At 41.7% G+C, this 19329-nt stretch overlaps 1 protein-coding gene across 2 annotated transcripts in view; it reads left to right on the top strand.

The window, feature by feature from the left end:
• The window catches only part of LOC126195008 (ATP-binding cassette sub-family G member 1-like), a 361717-nt gene that overhangs the window by 276795 nt on the left and 65593 nt on the right, over positions 1–19329 (top strand). For both annotated transcript variants that reach the window (XR_007538545.1, XM_049933433.1), the window contains exon 6: positions 19045–19159. Coding sequence is in view for 1 of the 2 variants with exons in the window: in XM_049933433.1 (XP_049789390.1) it covers positions 19045–19159 (115 nt within the window). In the remaining variant the exon portion in view is untranslated. The remainder of the gene's footprint in view (positions 1–19044; positions 19160–19329) is intronic.

Raw genomic sequence — 19329 nt, 5'->3', positions numbered from 1 at the left:
TCGTCTAATTACCTACTTAATCCTCTGCCTCCTTCACTACTTCATCCCCCAAAGCTACCCATTCTTCTTCTACTATATTTCTTTCCCCAATTTCTGTCAATTGTTCCCTTATGCTCTCCCTGAAACTCTGTACAACCTCTGGTTTAGTCAGTTTATCCAGTTCCTAACTCCTTAAATTCCCACCATATTGCAGTTTCTTCAGTTTTAAGCTACAGTTCATAACCAATAGATTGTGGTCCAAGTCAACATCTGCCCCTGGAAATGTCTTACAATTTAAAACCTGGTTCCTAAATCTCTGTCTTACCATTATAGAATCTATCTGATACCTTTTAGTATCTCCAGGATTCTTCCAGGTATACAACCTTCTTTTATGATTCTTGAACCAAGTGTTAGCTATGATTAAGTTATCCTCTGTGCAAAATTCTACCAGGCGGCTTCCTCTTCCGTTTCTTACCCCCAATCCATATTCACCTACTACGTTTCCTTCTCTTTCTTTTCCTACTATCGAATTGCAGTCACCCATGGCTATTAAATTTTCGTCTCCCTTCACTATCTGAATAATATCTTTTATCTCATCATATATTTCATCAATTTCTTCATCATCTGCAGAGCTAGTTGGCATGTAAACGTGTACTACTGTAGTAGGCCGGGCTTCGTGTCTATCTTGGCCACAATAATGCGTTCACTATGCTGTTTGTAGTAACTTACCCGCATTCCTATTTTTTTATTCATTATTAAACCTACTCCTGCATTGCCCCTATTTGATTTTGTATCTATAACCCTGTATTCACCTGACCAAAAGTCTTGTTCCTCCTGCCACCGTACTTCACTAATTCCCGCTATATCTAACTTTAACCTATCCATTTCCCTTTTTAAATTTTCTAGTCTACCTGCCCTATCATGGGATCTGACATTCTACGCTCCGATCCATACAACGCCAGTTTTCTTTCTCCTGATAACGACGTCCTCTTGAGTAGTCCCCACCCGGAGACCCGTATGGGGGACTATATTACCTCCGGAATATTTTACCCAAGAGGATACCATCATCATTTAACCATAGAGTAAAGCTGCATGCCTTCGGGAAAAATTACGGCTGTAGTTTCCCCTTGCTTTCAACCATTCGCAGTACCAGCAGAGCAAGGCCTTGTTGGTTAGTGTTACAAGGCCAGATCAATGAAACATCCAGACTGTTGCCTCTGCAACTACTGAAAAGGCTGCTGCCCCTCTTCAGGAACCACACGTTTGTCTGGCCTCTCAACAGATACCCCTCCGGTGTGGTTGTACCTACGGTACGGTTATCTGTATCGCTGAGGCACGCAAGCCTCCCCACCAACGGCAAGGTTCATGGTTCATGGGGGGAATTTCATCATACCTGATTAAAATATGTAAATGTTCAAAACTCTAATATTGCCATCTATTATTATAGCCCAGAGAACTAGTGGTTATCCACTCCATATTTGTTATAGGTTGGTTACCTTAATGCTTGAAAAGTAAGCATTATTTCATGATTACTTCAAAGTAATGTTTCTGTGTTAATAAAATTATTATGGACATGACACACTCTTAGAGTTTATGGCTTAAAATTATATCCTTTTACGATTAAATCCGACAAATAGCCAACCAAATGATCAACAACTTAGTAAAGAAATCAGCAGAATAATTAGAAAAGTTATTTTTATTCATACACCAGTAATTTTACGCTGATATTGAATACGAAAATTCTGAAGCAGGAAAACCAGCAAGTCATGAATAGCCTTTGACTAATAATCCTAGAAAGTGAAAACTCAGAGAGCAAATTTTAAAACTGTTTATTCATTATTGTCTAAAACTCTGCTCGCAAAAAATACATCTTTCTTTCATTCCCCAAAATGCAGTTTCATTCTTAACAAATGAAAGCTTGCAAATTACAGCTCGAAATAATGAAATACTATTCCTGACAAGAGCCGATGATGAAAGAATAACCAAGAAAGGACTCATGTGATATGAAATTACATAGAATGTAATATCACAGCTGATCCTGTTTGAAGGCGAACAACAGTCACCGAGGCAGTTGCTGAAATTTGTCAGTGACTAATTTAGTAAAAAGCCAATGGCCTTTCCGCAGAGGTAACACCGGTTTCCGCCAGATCACCGAAGTCAAGTGCTGTCGGGCTTGGCCAGCACTTGAATGGGCCCCCACCGGGATCTGCCGAGCGCTGCTGGCAAACGCGGTGCACTCAGCCCTTGTGAGGCCGATTGAGGAGCTACTTGACTGAGAAGTAGCGGCTCCAGTCACCAGAACTGATAACGACCGGGAGAGCCATGTGCTGACCACGTGACCCTCTGTATTCGCATCCAATGACGCCTAAGGGCTGAGGATGACACGGCTACCGGTTGGTAGCGTGGGTCTTCCGAGACCTGTTAAGACCGACGAGGAGAAGTGAGCTAAAATAGGATTCTACAAAACTTTTCTTCTATGCGCAGTTAGCATGTACGACCCGATGTTCACTCATTGTAGAGAACAGCCGCAGTTTCTCTTCGAAACTACTAAAAGATCGTTCTGTTGGGCATGTAATTGTAGAGCGAACGTAATCAGTACCGTGATACGAGAAAACCGTATAACATAACAATACTAGTAGCTATCTGTGCAGCCTTCGTCGCCATGAAACCAAATCGAGAATATCGGATGATGTGCGTCGGAAGCGGATGCTCTTACGCGAGAGAAAGGACTGTTGAAGAACTCCCCCGAGTGTAAATCTGACGGCTCTGCTGCCTTTCCTTGTTAGAAGTATATACCCTTCTCCCTCAGATTCCTTAGAAATGGGTACCACTGACGAATTGTTTACTACCTAAAACTCCGGTCGCTGAATCCCGACAGGCCATACCAGCCCCGAAGAAAATAAATGATCGTAGTTTCCGGCTTTCGCCTAGTGAACTCCACGGGATTAGCTTTATTTAGAGTATGCATGTCTAGACCTGACAAAAATGTTCTCTTTTTAAATAAACATGAACACTAATATAACTCAACAAGCTTCCTTACGCAGGCTACACTTCATTTCAGCGAAATGGCGTAACGTAATTTTCTCCCCCGATGAAGACGACTAAACTGCGGTGAAAGCGATCGTTAAGGCAGAGCGTGGCACACACGGTACCACACCTGACGTTCTGCGAAACCAGAGCACCAGAAAGCGTTTAATTAACCGTCGAACAGAACGGTGCTATCGGATCCAACCCAAGGTCTGAGTTCTGTCCACTGCTCTACTCTCATAGTGCAGGAAGTCAAGCAGGCCAGGAACTCTATTAGCCAGTCATGAAATGGCTATTGGAGTGACTGTGGTTATCGCGTAAGTAACCTTGGCTTGCTACGTGTATTTCGCGTCGTATCAGACCCGACCTTGCCAGTAATGTTGCTAATTTTACTAAGAATCTTTTTCTCCGTTTTGATATGAAAATTGCCTGGAAACATCTGTTACACACACTGAGACAGTTCTGAATCACGTCGCGAAAGGAACCCTTCAGACCAAGAGGACGGTGAACCTGATCTGGAAGAGTCTGTCATAGAACCTGACGATGGAAGTCTTAAATAACAGTGATACAGAATAAGATGGTTCCGACTGTGATGATGTTGGTTAGAGTACAGGAGTGAAGAAGAAGGAACAGCAGATAAATATTTTGAGTTAAGTATGGACGAGTAAACAATCTGGACCGACAAGCGTTTACACTCAAAATATTCACGAACCCCTTCTTCAAATATGATTACTCACCTGCCTGGAGCTAAAGGGATTATAGATGAAAAAACTTTACTTTCACTTTTTATAACTGGTGAAATGATTGAAAACATTGGTCATCGTACTAATAACGAAACAGAACACCCAAAGCTCATGTACAGTGACCCCAGCTATTCATTTTGACATCCGACAGACGTAACAGAGTTAATAGCTTTCAAAATGGTTCAAATGGCTCTAAGCACTATGGGACTTAACACTGAGGTCATCAGTCCGCTAGACGTAGAAATACTTAAACCTAACTAACCTAAGAACATCACACACATCCATGCCCGAGGCAGGATCCTGCCTGTCATGGCCTGAAATGAGAAATGTCCTGCCCACTATCCTACCCACCTCCACCCCCTCACCCCATACACAGCGGTATTCTGCCATCTGACATCCACTGAACCTGCAAAATATCCCTGTCCACTCCTACACAACACCCACTCCTGAACCCTTGCCTCATGGCTCATATTCCTGTAATAGACCTAGATTCAAGATGTGTCCCATACACCCTCCCACCATCATATACTCCAGTCTGGTCACAGACATCATGTGTCCTGTCAAAGGCAGCCTACACATGAAACCAGTCATGCAATGTAGAGACTAAGCTCCAACCACTGTGCTGTATTCTACATGTGCATGACAACCAACAAGCAGTCTGTCCACATGAATGGGCACCAACAAAGTGGCCAAGAAACAATTAGACCACCCTGTTGCTGAACACATCGCCCAACACGATTTCTTCATTTCAGTGACTACTTGACAGCCTGTGCCATATAGATCCCTTCCATCAACACCACCTTTTCTGAACTGCATTGGTGGGAACTCTCCCTCCAATACATCCTACGTTCCTGTAGCCCTTCTGGCCTCAAACTTCGTTAGTCATTGTCCTCAGCCATCTAGCCCCTTCCCTGTTCCCATTCCAGCACTATACAGCCCTCTATTCCACGAATGCACCCATTGTTTTCACTTCTCTCCTTTCCCACTGCCAACCCTCTTGCTGCTGACTTCTGTCCAACCTCCCGACTGCAGCTAACTGCCCTACCCTCTCTCCACTTTGTCCCTACACGCTCTCCAGCAGCACTTTACCATCCTCAACCCCTAACCTGCTATTGCTCCCCATCCCTACCACAGCCTCCTCCTTACACCCAGCCAGTTGCCTCTCCCATTATGCACTGCTGCTGCTCGAAGTCTGGATTCATTGCTAGAGACTGTGGTTGTGTGTGTGTGTGTGTGTGTGTGTGTGTGTGTGTGTGTATTTTTGACAAAGGCCTTGTTGGCCATAAGCTTATTTTGTGTCAGCCTTTTTGTTGTGTCTATCTGCGACTCAGCATCTCTGCAGTATGGTGAACAGCAACTACCCTTTTCATAATATTGTTACTTTTGATCCTGGATTTTCTACTGTTAAACATAAATTAAAGAAGCTTTCATGTCACATTCATGTATGTGTAATAAAGCTGGTACCGAAACACCATTTTTGGAAAATACGTTGTACACAATTTGCTGTTGGTTTTTTTAACGTACCTAATAGAAATATCTAAAAGTTCAAAGTTATTCTAATTATATGTTTTACTTATTTTTGGTTTATGTTTGGAACTTTTTTACGTTTTAAATTTATTTTTTAGTTTACTTTTTCATGTACATTTAACTCAATATCATAATACAAAATCAATGCAATAATGATATTATGTGAAGAAATGAATAAAGCATATAGTTTTTTATACCACATACATCAAATAAACGAAATTTCTTCACATAATACACACGACTAACCACACAATATAGTATTGTACAAAATCCAGTAGGGTTCTTATATTATGGCAGGTGGTCCTCTAAATATCCTGGTTTGTAACATACGTGTTTCTGTACAGTGGTAAGCCTCGGCGGAGGTTGACTGCAGCTCGATTATGTTGTTTTTCAGGTGGAAATTTGCATCATAACTAATCAGCAGAACCAAACCTGAAAATCCTTTCACAAAGTTGTTCCAATATTGAAAGCCATATACATTCAACTGATGTACCTGTCCTTGAGTCTTTTGGAATCACCAGATGAGCAAGTTCCTTGTCCTCAGGTATGACGCTCAAAACGGTTGTTTCATATTGACCACCCTAAGAATACAACAAAAACACAGATATTTGTCCCACACTGTGCGAGAAAACTCCTGTCAAATATCTTTTGCCTCGGTCAACAGATACTGAACATATACAGAGAAGGGCAGTACGAGTGGACACAGGGTTTGTCTAACCTATGGGAGAGTGTCACAGAGATACTGAAGGAATTGAACTGGAAGACTCTTGACGGTAGATGTAAACTATTCTGAGAAAGTCTATAAAAAAGTTTCAATAACTGGCTTTAAATGATTACTGTAGGAATTTACTACAACCCCCTACATTTCTACATATCGCCCACATAGGAATCCTGAGGATAAGATTAGAATAATTACTGCACACACAAAGGCATTCAAACAATCATTCTTCCCGCACTCCACATGTGAATGGAACAGGAAGAAACCCTAATAGCTGGTCAATGGGACATACCCTCTGCCCTCCGCCTCACGGTGGTTTGCAGAGTATAGATGTAGATGTAGATGCATTAATCGCGCTTTTCCGAAATTCCTTCACCAAAGACGACGAAGTAAATATTCCAGAATTCGAACCAACAACCACTTCCAACATGAGCAACTTAGACACAGATATCCTCGGTGTAGCGAAACACCTTAAATCACTTAATGAAGGCAGTTCGTCTGGTCCATATTGTATACCAGTTAGTGTATGCCGATACAATAACTTCACACTTCGCAATCATACACAAAAGCTCACTAGTCGAAAGATCTTTACCTAATGATTGGAAGGTTGCACAGGTAAAAAATGCTGAAGGAAATAAATAGGAGTAATCGACTGAAACACAATCTCTGGCGATGGCCAACCTATAGACGCAGTCAAGGCAAGGACGCAGGCTGCCTGGATGAGGTGGCGAACGATAACAGGTGTCACCTGTGATCGTCGGACTAGGGATCATTTAAAGTCTAAGAGATACTGTACTGTCATCTGTCCTGTTGCTCTCTATGGCATCGAGGGTTGGCCAACTGCAAAAGAGGCAGAACGAGATTGGGGGTCATGGAGACTAAGATTCTTTTAAAAATGGTTCAAATGGCTCTGAGCACTATGAGACTTAACATCTGAGGTCATCAGTCCCCTAGAAGAACTACTTAACCTAACTAACCTAAGGACATCACACACATCCATACCCGAGGCAGGATTCGAACCTGCGACCGTAGTGGCCGCGCGGTTCCAGACTGAAGCGCCTAGAACCGCTCGGCCACTCCGACCGGCTAAGATTCTTAGATGGAAAGATGGCATCACTCTACGGGATCACATTTCAGTCGGCGCTTTCAGGGAACATTTCGTAGTTGCATCGATCCAGAAGAAAATGCGATAAACCCATCTGTGATTACTTGTATATATGCTGTGCATAGAGGACGATATCGCTGCAAAGGCAGGAGTCGCAGTGGAAGTCAGCGAAACTGACTCAAGCTTCTACTGTATCCTGATCTGCTTAAACGATTTAGGAGAAAATGCGATCAGGTCTCTTAGACTGTTTGTAGTCTTGTAAAGTCATTGGATCTTAAGATGATTTAGCCAAGATATCTTTATGGTGAGAAAAGTAACAGTTGACTCGAAATAACGAGAACTGTGAAGTCATCTTCATGAGGTTGGCATCCGCAAAATTTCGGCTACACGATAAATCACAAATGTAAAAGCTTTGAATTCAACTAAGTGCTTAGGGACTACACTCAAAACTAACTTAAACTGGAACGATCACATAGGTTATGTCGTGGGGAAAGCGAACCAAAGAATTCTGTTTATAGTCACTACACTTAAAAATGCAATAGATCTGCTTAAGAGATTGCCTACACTAGATTTGTGTGTCCTCCTTTGGAGTGCTGCTGTGTGGTAGGTGATTGTTACCAGATAGGATTACCGGAATACATTGAGGAAGCTCAAAGAAAGGCACCCCGTTTTGTATCATCGCGAAATAAGGGAGAAAGTGCCGCGAATATGATACACGAATTGGTGTAGCAATCATTTAAACAATGTCTTTTTCGTTGCAAGGCGATCTTTTCTCGAAATTTCCATCACCAACTTTCTCCGCCGAATTCGAAAATATTTTACAGGTGCCTATATACACAGGGAGAAATGATCATGATAATAAAATGAGAGACGTTCTTTCTTCTAATAACAAGGGGTATCCCATTGTAGCGGATTCCAATTGCGCATCACAGTCTTCTTAACCCATAAACACTACAATGGCTGGGACGAAATAGGCCGTACGGTTAGGTCGGATCTGACCCGCTCTCTCTTCGATGAGGTTCACGTGGATATAGGTACTATTATTGAACAATAAAGTTTGTTGATAATATGTTACATGAGAAAAATCCTGTTTGTAGACATCACATATAAGCGTTAACCCTTATTGGCCACCTAATTCAAATCAAAACACCTACACAAAATGAAACAGTTCCTGTCTTTTTTGACAAAAGACAAAACAATATAAGGAAAAACGAAATGCTTCCAGAAACTGTCACACATTTAACACAAAATACTGTTTTATGCTCATTCGACGTAAAATTCATTTCCCTTTCTGTCTTTAGAAGGATCCCGCAAGTTACTTCTTCTTCGTTTTGTCTGCAATTCTGACTGTGTGTGACAGTGGACTGTTCCTCTTGTTTTCCTAACAACTCGGCAATTGTCAAATGAAAAGCTCTCGAAATTAGTAGGTTGGCTGGGCGGTCTCTTTTCCATCACAGATTTGGTCAAATCCGACGTGAGATTTTTTAGAAACGTGTCCCGTGCACATGCAGGGAATGAATCTTGGATCGTATTACAGTTGGGGAAAAAAAAGAAAGAAACTGTTCACAGTTGCGATGTCTAGCATTCTGAAGAAGTATCTCAATGGCCACTTTAGGGTTTTCCTTTTGGTGGTCTTGTCTTTGCAAAGTTTGTCCAACATGCCTACTGCACCTTTTGTTAGGTTACAGAATTCAACAGTCTCTGGCTTGCTTGACTCATCGCTTATTGTTCCGCTGGATTCCATTGTTGACATTAGGACAACTTTTTAGGGGTGAAAGAAACCAACATTTTGTAGTCCTGATAAACAAAGTTTCTAGTTCCAGTGGGGCCGTTGATAAGATGGATAGTAGTATGTCATGCTTCTTTTCTTGTAGTGTATCGACTAATAGAAGTTTTCTCTCAAACAATTCTCGGCCAACTCGTATGAAGTGAAACAGTTATCAGTTGTCACATTTCGATCGCTCCCTCTCAGGTAAGTCAGGTAAGTCTAGCAACATACTGGGTCGGTATGCATAAATCATCCTTCTTGTTTGTTTGCTCTTTTCCTCAGTACCGGTATATGGAATGCCTGAAATGAAATAGAACGTACTGGCGTCACACAATGAGACTATTTTTCGATCGTACTTATCAGGTTTCGATGGTGTGAACATTCTCAAGGGACACCGATCACAGAAACTCAGTAATGTTTCATGCATCGTCAAATACTTGATTGGCTATAATACTGCAAACAGTGACTTACCAAAGTATCCTATATTTTCTGGATTTATTTATCTTCAGTTTCCTAGACTCCCAAGTACTTTTATCACTGAATCTCAAATTTTGTAGATGGAATGTAAATCTTTCCTGGGACATAGCTCAACGAAAGATCGGTGGTCTGTACATTTCGGAAAACATATCATCTTGACGTAAGCCAGAATCTTTCAAGACACCACTCATGAAAAAAATACCGATGAACGCTTTTATCTCTGACCACTGTGGCCGAAAGGCACTTCAGTCTGGAATCTGCTGCTATGGTCGCACATTCGGATCCTGCCTGGCAGAGAATGTAATTCAGTTGCTCCAATCCTGGGTGGTACTGAGTTATGAGGGGAATGCTCCTTTGTGGTCAGATGGTGGGACTTCGTGAGGTGGTGGATGACTGGAAAAATAAAGCATGGGAGATTTGTTTTCGTACAAGGTTGTGAGAGTAATTATAGTCTGTAAAGGCCTCAGTGAAACTCTCACTACATTTCAAAAGGGACTGCTTGAAATTACAGATGTAATGGCCACGTATGGCTAAGCTGTATGGAAGAGGCTTCTTGGCATAGAATGGGTGGCAGCTGTCAAAAAAGAGGTATTACTGGTGGTTGTTAGGTTTGATATGGACAGAAGTACTGATGTAGCCATCTTTGATATGGAGGTAATATCAAGGAAGGTGGCTTGATGGGTTGAGTATGACCGGGTGAAGTAAAAGTGGGAGAAGGTGTTCATTTTCTGGAGGAATGTGGATAGGGTGTCCTCACACAAAATCCAGATCATGAAGATATCATTGAATCTGAACCAGGTGAGGGGCTTAGGATTCTGGGTGTTTTGGATAAATTCCTCTGTATGGCCTATGAGTAGGTTGTCATAGGATAGTGGCAAGTGGATGCACATATCTGTGCCCCAGATTTGTTTGTGGGTAATGCCTTCAAAGGAGAAGTAATTGTGGGTGAAGACATAGTCAATCATGGTGACTAAGGAGATCATTGGTTTGGAATCCATTGGGCATTGGGAAAGGTACATACATATACATACATGCCATACAGGCTAGCCACCCATAATACATGTCTCACTGTTACTGACTATAATTATTTCCAACCTTGTCCAAAAACAAATTTCCCATGCCTTATCTTTTCAATAGCCCATCAACTCCTGAAGTCCCACCATCGGCCTAAAGAGGAACATTCCTCTCGTAACTCAGTACTACCTAGGATTAGAGCAACTGAATGGCATTCTCCACCAGGGTTTCAACCCCCTCTCATCATGCCCTGAAACTAGAAATGTCTTGCCCACTATTCTTCCCCCACAGTGGTATTCCACGATCCCTACACAATATCCTCATCCATACCTACACAACCTCTGCTCCCAAACCCTTGCCTCATGGCTCGTATTCCTGTAAGAGACCTGGATGCAAGACCTGTCCCATACATCCTCCCACTACCATCCACTCCAGTCTTGTCAGAAACACCTCCAGTCCCATTAAAGGCAGGTCTACCAATGAAACCAGTGATGTAATCTACAAGCTAAGCTGCAACCATTGTGCCCATATATATGTGGGAGTAACAACCAACAAGCAGTCTGTCTGTACGAATCATCACTGAAAAACTGTGGCCAAGAAACCACTGGACCACCCTGTTACTGAGCACACTGCCCAACATGATGTTCTTCATTTCATTGTCTTCCCTCACAACCTGTGCCATATAGATCCTTTCCACCAACACCAGCTTTTCTGAATTGTGCAGTTGGGAACTCTCCCTGCACTATATCCTAGGTTCTCGTAATCCTCCTGGCCTCAGCGTTTGTTAGTCATTTGCTCATCTAGCCCCTTCCCTGTTCCCATTCTATCACTACACAGCCCTCTATTCCATGAACGCACCCAGTGTTTTACTTCTCTTCTTTTCCACTATCCCCACCCCACGGCCTTTCGCCTAACCTCCCTACTGCACTTAGCTGCCATACCCTCTCTCTGTCTCGTCGTCTCGTCCCTGCATGCTCCCCAGAAGCACTTTACTGTCCCCCACACTTACCCTGCTATCCCTCCCCACCCAGTATCCTCCTTACCCCCACCCAGTTGCCTCTCCCATCGTGACGCTCGTGCAGGAGCTCACAGTCTGGCTTCAGCTGCCAGAGACTGTGGTCGTGTGTGTGGTCGTGTGTGTGTGTGTGTGTGTGTGTGTGTGTGTGTGTGTGTGTGTGTGTGTGTGTGTGTGTGTGTGTTTTGTCTATTTTTGACAAAGGCCTTGTTGGCTGAAAACTTATTTTGTGACAGGCTTTTTGTTGTCCCTATCTGGGACTCGGCATCTCCACTATATTGTGAGTAGCAACTATCCTTTTAATTTGTTTTTTTCATTTTGTGGAAATAATTAATATTATTGGAGTATTTAGCAAAATTACTATTTATTTCATAAGTTGATTATACAGTTTTCAGGAACATTAGTTACATTTCAACTTTTATATGAAATACAAATTTGTGGTATCTAAGATGCTCCTTCCAAAATTAATATGCCTAATTAGATTTCAGAATGTATTTTATCATTACAAATAAAGCTTGGAAAAACCAAAAAAATATGTGTTGCATTATTTTGATCCCTCTACATACAAGCCAAGTTTTATCAGCATCATTTATTTACCCCTAGGAATGTTTCCTTGTCAGAACACACCCCATAACTTTACTGTATGCAACACATGACAAAATAAACTCTTTTTTTGTAGTTTGGAAAAGTTAGTACAGGACTTAATGTAAACTCTCCCTTCAACTCTACAAATGTATCTTCGCTTTCCTTCATCCACTATTTCCTTCATCCATTCAAACGTTATGTCCTTTCTCTATAGTTGCATAAGTGGTGTCACACCATTTACAAATTCTTTCTCATATTTTCTGTAATAATTTGCTAAACCCAAGGAGGACTGCAACTCCTTAGTATTTACTAGGAAGTGGGAATACCCGTACTCTCTGTACCACCCTTACTCCTCCACTACTAATCACATGTCCCAAGCATACTACTTCTTGTAAACCAAAGTGATATTTTTCATGCCTAGAGTTAAATGCAGTGCTCATAACCTTCTAAAAACCTATCACAACTGTTGGCTGTATTGTGCTATACCCTTCATGAAAACCTGTCTTCTAGGTATACCATGCACAGTTGAAGCTTCAGTCCCATCTATCAAGTGCTGAAATAATGCCAGAGCATTATTCAACCCAAACAGCATCCAAAAACTTTGGTAGTGGCCCCAGGGGATTAGTAATGCTGTCTTTAATAGTATTCAGGGAATTCATCTATGTGATTGTACCCACTCCTCAGATCCAAGGTAGAGAAGTACTTGCAGTGCCTTAAGTTAATAGTCTCAGTGATATTTGGTATCAGATATGTATCAGTTACAGTTTCATTATTAAGATGGTTGTAGTCACAGCAGAATCTATATCTCTTAGTACCATTTGGTTACTTCTTTGGCATGACCACCATGGCTGCCCCCATGGACTAGAGTTCTCCTCTATTACTCTATGCAATACTTCTTCATTAATGAATTCTTCCAATGCTAATTGCACACATCACAAAATGCAGTAAGTTTTATGGTCAACTAGTTCCTCAATTCCTGTAGAGATATGGTGTTGTGTTATAGATGTCAATGATAAAAGCCCTCAAGGGAAAAAGCATACCCAAATTAAAACAATTATTTTTCCATTTCCAATCTGTCTGTACTTTAAAGATGCTCTGTTTTATTACACAACACAGATTTATCAGTGGTTTACATATCATCTAGGTGCACACTTACTGAGCCCCTATCCACATTAGCTATGACTACCAAATTAGCTACCAACATTCCTTTAGTCAGCTCTGCTCCCATCAGTGCCAAAATTATACACATTAACAGATACAACTTTCCTATCCAAGTGCTTTCATATGTGTTTACAAAAAATCAATTCTCATGCTGTACCGTCAGAAACTCTAATCCTAAGATCATGCAATAAACTTCACTTATCTGGAGTAAAGTTTCTATGCACTGTGTAAAATGCTGCATCCCAAGCTGAAAATTTACTGTTGCTGAGCCCATGTATTCAACGTCACTATTTACAACCCCACTTAAATTTTAGTGTGGAGGGTTCAGTTCCCTCTATCCTACAGTGTGTCCAATGAAAACTTTTGATTTCTACTTTTCACTAATCCCATAATACATCATTTTGCCTCTGCATCCATATTTGTTCCACCAACATTTAACAGCTGCTTATTTGTTTCTTGCTTCTCTTTATCATTCCTACAATGTGTTGGTGGTGCCCAGTCACACCACTTCTAATACACTCAGTTTGGTGACATTGCCTCTGCACATGACCTGTCTTCTCACACCTATGACACCAAATGTTTGCAGAAAATATTCTTCTCTTATTCCACATTCCTATTATTACATCAATTTCTTCCAAATATGAGGCTATTCTGACCACAGAGTATGAACCCTTTGGTGTGCTTGGTCTCACCCTTCTTCACACACCAAACAGCACACTCCTTAAAAGTGCATCCAATGTCCTCTGTTCTGCTTCCTAGAATATGACTGTTTGCCTTGTCACTCTTCCCTAATTCATATGTCATCACTTTCGCTTTATGAAATCTGTCTGCCAGACTGTTATTGAAAAATCTCACACTGTTTGACTTCTTCTACCTTTGTAGCAGGCCTTATTTCAGCTTGTCAAATATCTGCACACGTCATAACCCTCCCTTGGATTTTCCCACCAAAAGTAACTTTGTCACCTGCAGCAACTGACTCCATGACCATCCCCCACTGCTGCCTGTTCATTGCAGGTCATCCAAAAAAGACATTACATCATCAGTTGCCTTTCCAGGGAAAGGTGAGACCAGAGTGGCAACGGTTGGATCCAGTAAAGAAATAAGTTGTTTGGGTAATTCTAATTCTTCATCCTTAACTTCTGAAGGATAGTAAGGAACCAGCACGATTTGTGTGGTAACTGTGGGTTACCACAGACCACTAATCTCATTGGAGCACCTGTATGCTGTTGTCACCACAGCACACCTACCTCAGTGCATGAGATGGGACTTAGAGACCAGGAGGGCTATATCAATTTCTTCACAGGTTCCCAGTTAGAGGGCTCCTCACTGTGAAAAGCTCCCTGTTGACCAGCACAGAGAAAGAGGGTGAGAAGTAGCCCTCATGTTGATGGGACTACTATGGGCAGACACCCACAGGATGAATGCCATGGCCAGGGACACCGATGAGGAATGAACTCTCTCAAGTTGATCTGGCAACTGTCTTCGATGGAGGTGGTGCTGGCAGATTTTGATGGTCCTGCATCTGCTGTATCTGTATGTCTGGGTCCAGGTTCTGCTGAACCAGTGCTGGGTCGTAAATGAGAGCAAATTATGGTGAAGGAGGCACAACCACATATGATGGCAGATACAGGGCGTAGGCCTCTGGTGACATAGGAGAGGTATGAGGTCCAGTAAATGGAAGAGTGGATGAACTTGGAAGAGGAGATGTAGAGGTGGAGGGGGAAGGAAGGAGGAAAATGGGGTTATGAGGTTAGGATTGGACTCCATTGGGGGATGGGGGGGGGGGGGGGGGTGAAGCTGGTTGCAGTGCTGCAATGCCATTCTGTGAGCCATCTGAATCATGTAGACATGTTGACTGCAGTGGCTGCAGATGACCGCTGGATCCAACACACACTGACCAAAGCCTTAGGCTTGGACCAGTGTCCTATGAACATAGTTGCTGGATGAAACCTGTAAGGCCTCAGTGTGAGGAACAGGAGATTCAGTTCTGTCTTTGGATGGTGGCCATGCAAGATCTCTGCTGAGCTCTTCTCATTAATAGGTGTAGACTTTTAGGACTCAAAAAACATGTGGGTGCTACATCTGCCAAGTTATAACATCTGCCAAGGTATCTGTGTCTTAAGCTTGTTGATGAGGCTTTCTGCCTCTCCAATTATCTGAAGGTGGAATAGGGGTGCATGAACATGCTGTATACCATGGTGAGCACAGAAATCATGGAAAATCTACAGGTAGAACCATTATGGAGCAGTGTTTTCTGTAGACAACAAAAGTCCAACATTGATGACAATGAGTCTGTCACAACAAAACATAACTGTGGATGGGACGTGACCATCATGTCAGAGATCACTTGACAAAGAACAGGGTTGGCTAAGATGGATTGATCGATGCAAAAGCTGGTAATCTCAAATCCTCCCGCTGTAGGGTGTGTTTCCTCAGAGAGGTAGAAAACAAAACACTTCATCTTGATCAAAAGTAGGAAAAACTATGGTCAGGACTCGTCAACAAATGTGATAGAGCATTGGTGTCAAATTATTTTCTGTGGGTCAGAAATCAATCTCATTGTATCTACTCAGAAACAGGGTTATCATTGCAATCTGTCCTGTCTTGTCTGCAAAGTGTGCCACAGGACTAGAAAGAGACACTTATGGCTTCTGATAAGTTATCAACTGAAACATAACACCATATAGGAACACATGAAATTTTCTTAATAGCTTAGATACTGGTGAGAGCCCTCTTCTTAATTGGAGAATAATTCTTCCGTGCATTGTTCAGGATCTTTGATGCAAACATGGTGAGCTGTTCTGTAATATCTATGCAACATTAAAACATTATGGCCCCCATGCCATAACCATGATATGTCTGTCACATATTGGAGCCCTGGCTTATAGGTCGCAAAAAAGGGGGAAAAATGTAAACCATCTTGCAATTTCTAGAGTTACTGATCACAGGCATGGTCCATACAAATGTTGCACCTTTCTCCAGTAGCTGATTTAGGGGGTAGATGGAGTGTCTAGGAAACCTGCTTTACAATCAAAAAAACCCTATTAATGCATTTTATTGCAAAAGAAAAAATGCAATACTTAACTTCTGCAATCACACAGATGTTTCACAATCATAGGGTGACATACAAATTAATCTTCTTCAGTATAAACAATTCAACGTCTGTGTCACATAAGAGATTAAAAGTGAAGTGAATGGAGTTGACGCAACTATACAAGAGCCTCTTATTGAAGCCACTATTGAACTGGGCCATCACCAGTCGGCTGCAGTGCTTATGTCCTTTTCACGTAGGGGCTGCCGCTGTTGTGTTGTTGTCCTGGAGGGAGGTCCAGTCAGCATGTGACTGACTGATCCCTTGTCATAGATGCCTCTTCTTTCATTCCTGACTGGCATGCTGGCACTTGAATTTACACTGTAACAGAAGGAAACCAAAGCCACCTGCAAAAGGAACTTGTGGTGCTATGCAGCCTTGCTTAAGAATGCTTAGAGTTCCTTCACATTAGATGACAGCATGTGGCCCACAGTAGCTGCTATGTGGCAGTCTCAGTTGGATCTCCCCCAAAAAATAATGTCTTGGGTACTTTAGAAAGACAGGGAAAGACTGTGACATATTTAAGTTGCACTTATGACCTGTGTTTGTCAAGGTGTGAAAATAAAAGCCAAAGGTTTTGAAGATGGACCTCAGTAGTGGTACTGGTAATGATAAAGTCATTGAGGTAATTCATCCAACATTGAATTCATTGATGAAGCTGTTCCAAGTGACAGTGAAAAATAGCAGGTTAACACATCAAATACCAAATAGTTCTATTGTTACAGGCTGTATGGCATGTTCAGGACAAGATGATGACATGAGTCATCATCAAGTGGTAGCAGTAAGTATACTGCTGACAAACTGAGTTTCAAAAAACATTGTCCATTCACCAGTTCTGTTATAAGTTTGTTCAAGTAACAAACGGAGTATGTATCAGCCATAGACTAGGAATACACTGTCACCTTGAAGGCACCACAAAGGAAGAGTTTTCCCACCACTTTCTTGATAATGATCAGAGGCGTAGACCTTTGATCAAATGAAACGGGTTTCATCACACCGAGAGCTGCCTATCTGTCTAATTCTTCTTTTACTTAAGCGCAAAGTGCTTGTGGGATAGATAACGTACAGGGGAAAATGAGGTCATACTATGGCTTGAGAGTAATGTGTGCAATATGGTCCATGGCTTACCTAAGCCGGCGAAAACACGGACAAAACTTCTTTACACAAAATGTCCAGTTCTTGATATAATACAAGATCCAACACTAAATTAACAGAGTTGGATATTGTAAAGCCAAAATAGTGGGAAGCATCCAAACCAAAGTTCCTATAAAATTGCTGTGCGCAACTAAAATTGCCATTGATCTAACCACTGCTTTGTATGTCATTGCTACAGTAAACTGGCCAAGAAGTGATATCTGTTGCCTCTTGTCATTGATGAGATGACATGAAGCAGCAGACAATGGGGAAATTTTTTGCTGAGGCCTTGTTTTTGGGGAACACATCAGCCAAACCTGCTGCACTGCCACAACCTCCAGCTCCAAGGGCATGCTAGAATGTAACTGTTGCTGTCTGAACTGACCAAGGCTATGTCAGCCCATGAATCTGATGGCCAGCGACACTAGAAACTTCAAAATTTTGCGCTATCTTGAGTATTACATCTAAAGAAGGATTCACAAATTGCAATTCTTGCTGATGTAATTCCTTACTGGAGGCTGCCTGTATAATAGCATCTCACACCATGCTATCAACATAAGGTTCCTGAGATTTGACAGTAAAAAACTGGCTGTAGTGGAGTCAGTGCTATTACCTCAAAGGCTGTGAAGTGTTCCCAAAGGCATTTTCCATAAGAGTCTGTCTTCTGTTGCAGCACTGTAGGCAGGGAATAGTAGTGGATAGGCAAGTAAGGCATGAGGTCTCAATAACAGGCCCATCAACACCTTGCCCAGCAGGGCTGTATGCTCCCACTGCCACATTTCTACGCTCTGTTAGGATTCCAGTTGCTGTTGTAGTAAACATTGTAAAATGACATCCACAGCTGTGCCTGTTGACATTGCCACAATGTTGCATGAAAGCATGGTTCACACTGTGCTGTTTTACAATATATTTATTCACAACCTGTTTCGATCCCTGATCATCTTCACAACAGAAAAAACTGTGACTTTTCTATTGTGAATATGATCAATCATCAAACCCAGTTGTGAATAAATGTATTATAAACAGCAGAGTGTGCACCAAGCACTTCTGTAAGTATATCGACGATGTTGACAATAGGCTGAAAAATTTTTTGAATTTGGCATGAATTGCATGTAGAATAAGCCTTACTTATCACCCTTTCTACTGTAACTCACAAAATTGGGAACACCAATAAACAGAAAATCACTATAATACATACATCACAGTTGCAACTAATACAGAGTTTGTGAGCATAGCTACACTGATGCCGAGGAAACAATCCAAGATCTGAGAGTAAAGTATGGTAATCAGTACAAAGAAAATTACAAAATGATAAAGAGTGCACTCCAGACTGGGGTTAGGTAGCCAAATCATAGTTCTCTCCACATTATGGTAGTGGATAAAGGCTCTGTGCATTGCCCAGGAGGCACAGCTGTCTGCAGCATCTGGTGGTGCCACCTCCTGAGCTTTCCTGCCATGTACTGGCACAATTGGTGTGGCAACTAGAGGTTACCAAGCACATTGTAGATCATCACTTGAAGTTAATATTAGTTTTTATATGCCAGGTGACAGATTTCTTACCTGTTGTGCTTACAAATTATAATCATAGTCACAAATGTACAAATTATGTATTAAGCATAAGAAATTTGTTAAATTTAGAGTAGCTGCCTGAAAGGAAACTGAAAAATAACCCAGAGTCACTGTATATTTTCCATTTGCAGGTGTACTTAATGACTAGAGGGCGTTGTGCATATCAAGGGACGGCACTGCAACTTGTTCCATTTTTGGCCTCGCTTGAATTCCATTGCCCAACAACTTACAACCCTGCTGACTATGGTAAGTACCACACTCCAATTCTCTGTTCATAGACTGCTAATAATACTACATACTGCACAAGTGACAACCATGTAACAATCATTGTGGAGAATTCATTAGCTCAGATCCTCAGTAATAAAATGTTATAACTATAATAATTAATAAAACAAATTTCCATTTAAACAAGTAAG

The sequence above is a fragment of the Schistocerca nitens genome, chromosome 7, assembly GCF_023898315.1.
Source record: "Schistocerca nitens isolate TAMUIC-IGC-003100 chromosome 7, iqSchNite1.1, whole genome shotgun sequence".
Classification (NCBI taxonomy): domain Eukaryota; kingdom Metazoa; phylum Arthropoda; class Insecta; order Orthoptera; family Acrididae; genus Schistocerca; species Schistocerca nitens.
Note: the sequence above shows the minus strand (reverse complement) of the source record. Positions and strands in the feature narration are given on the sequence as shown.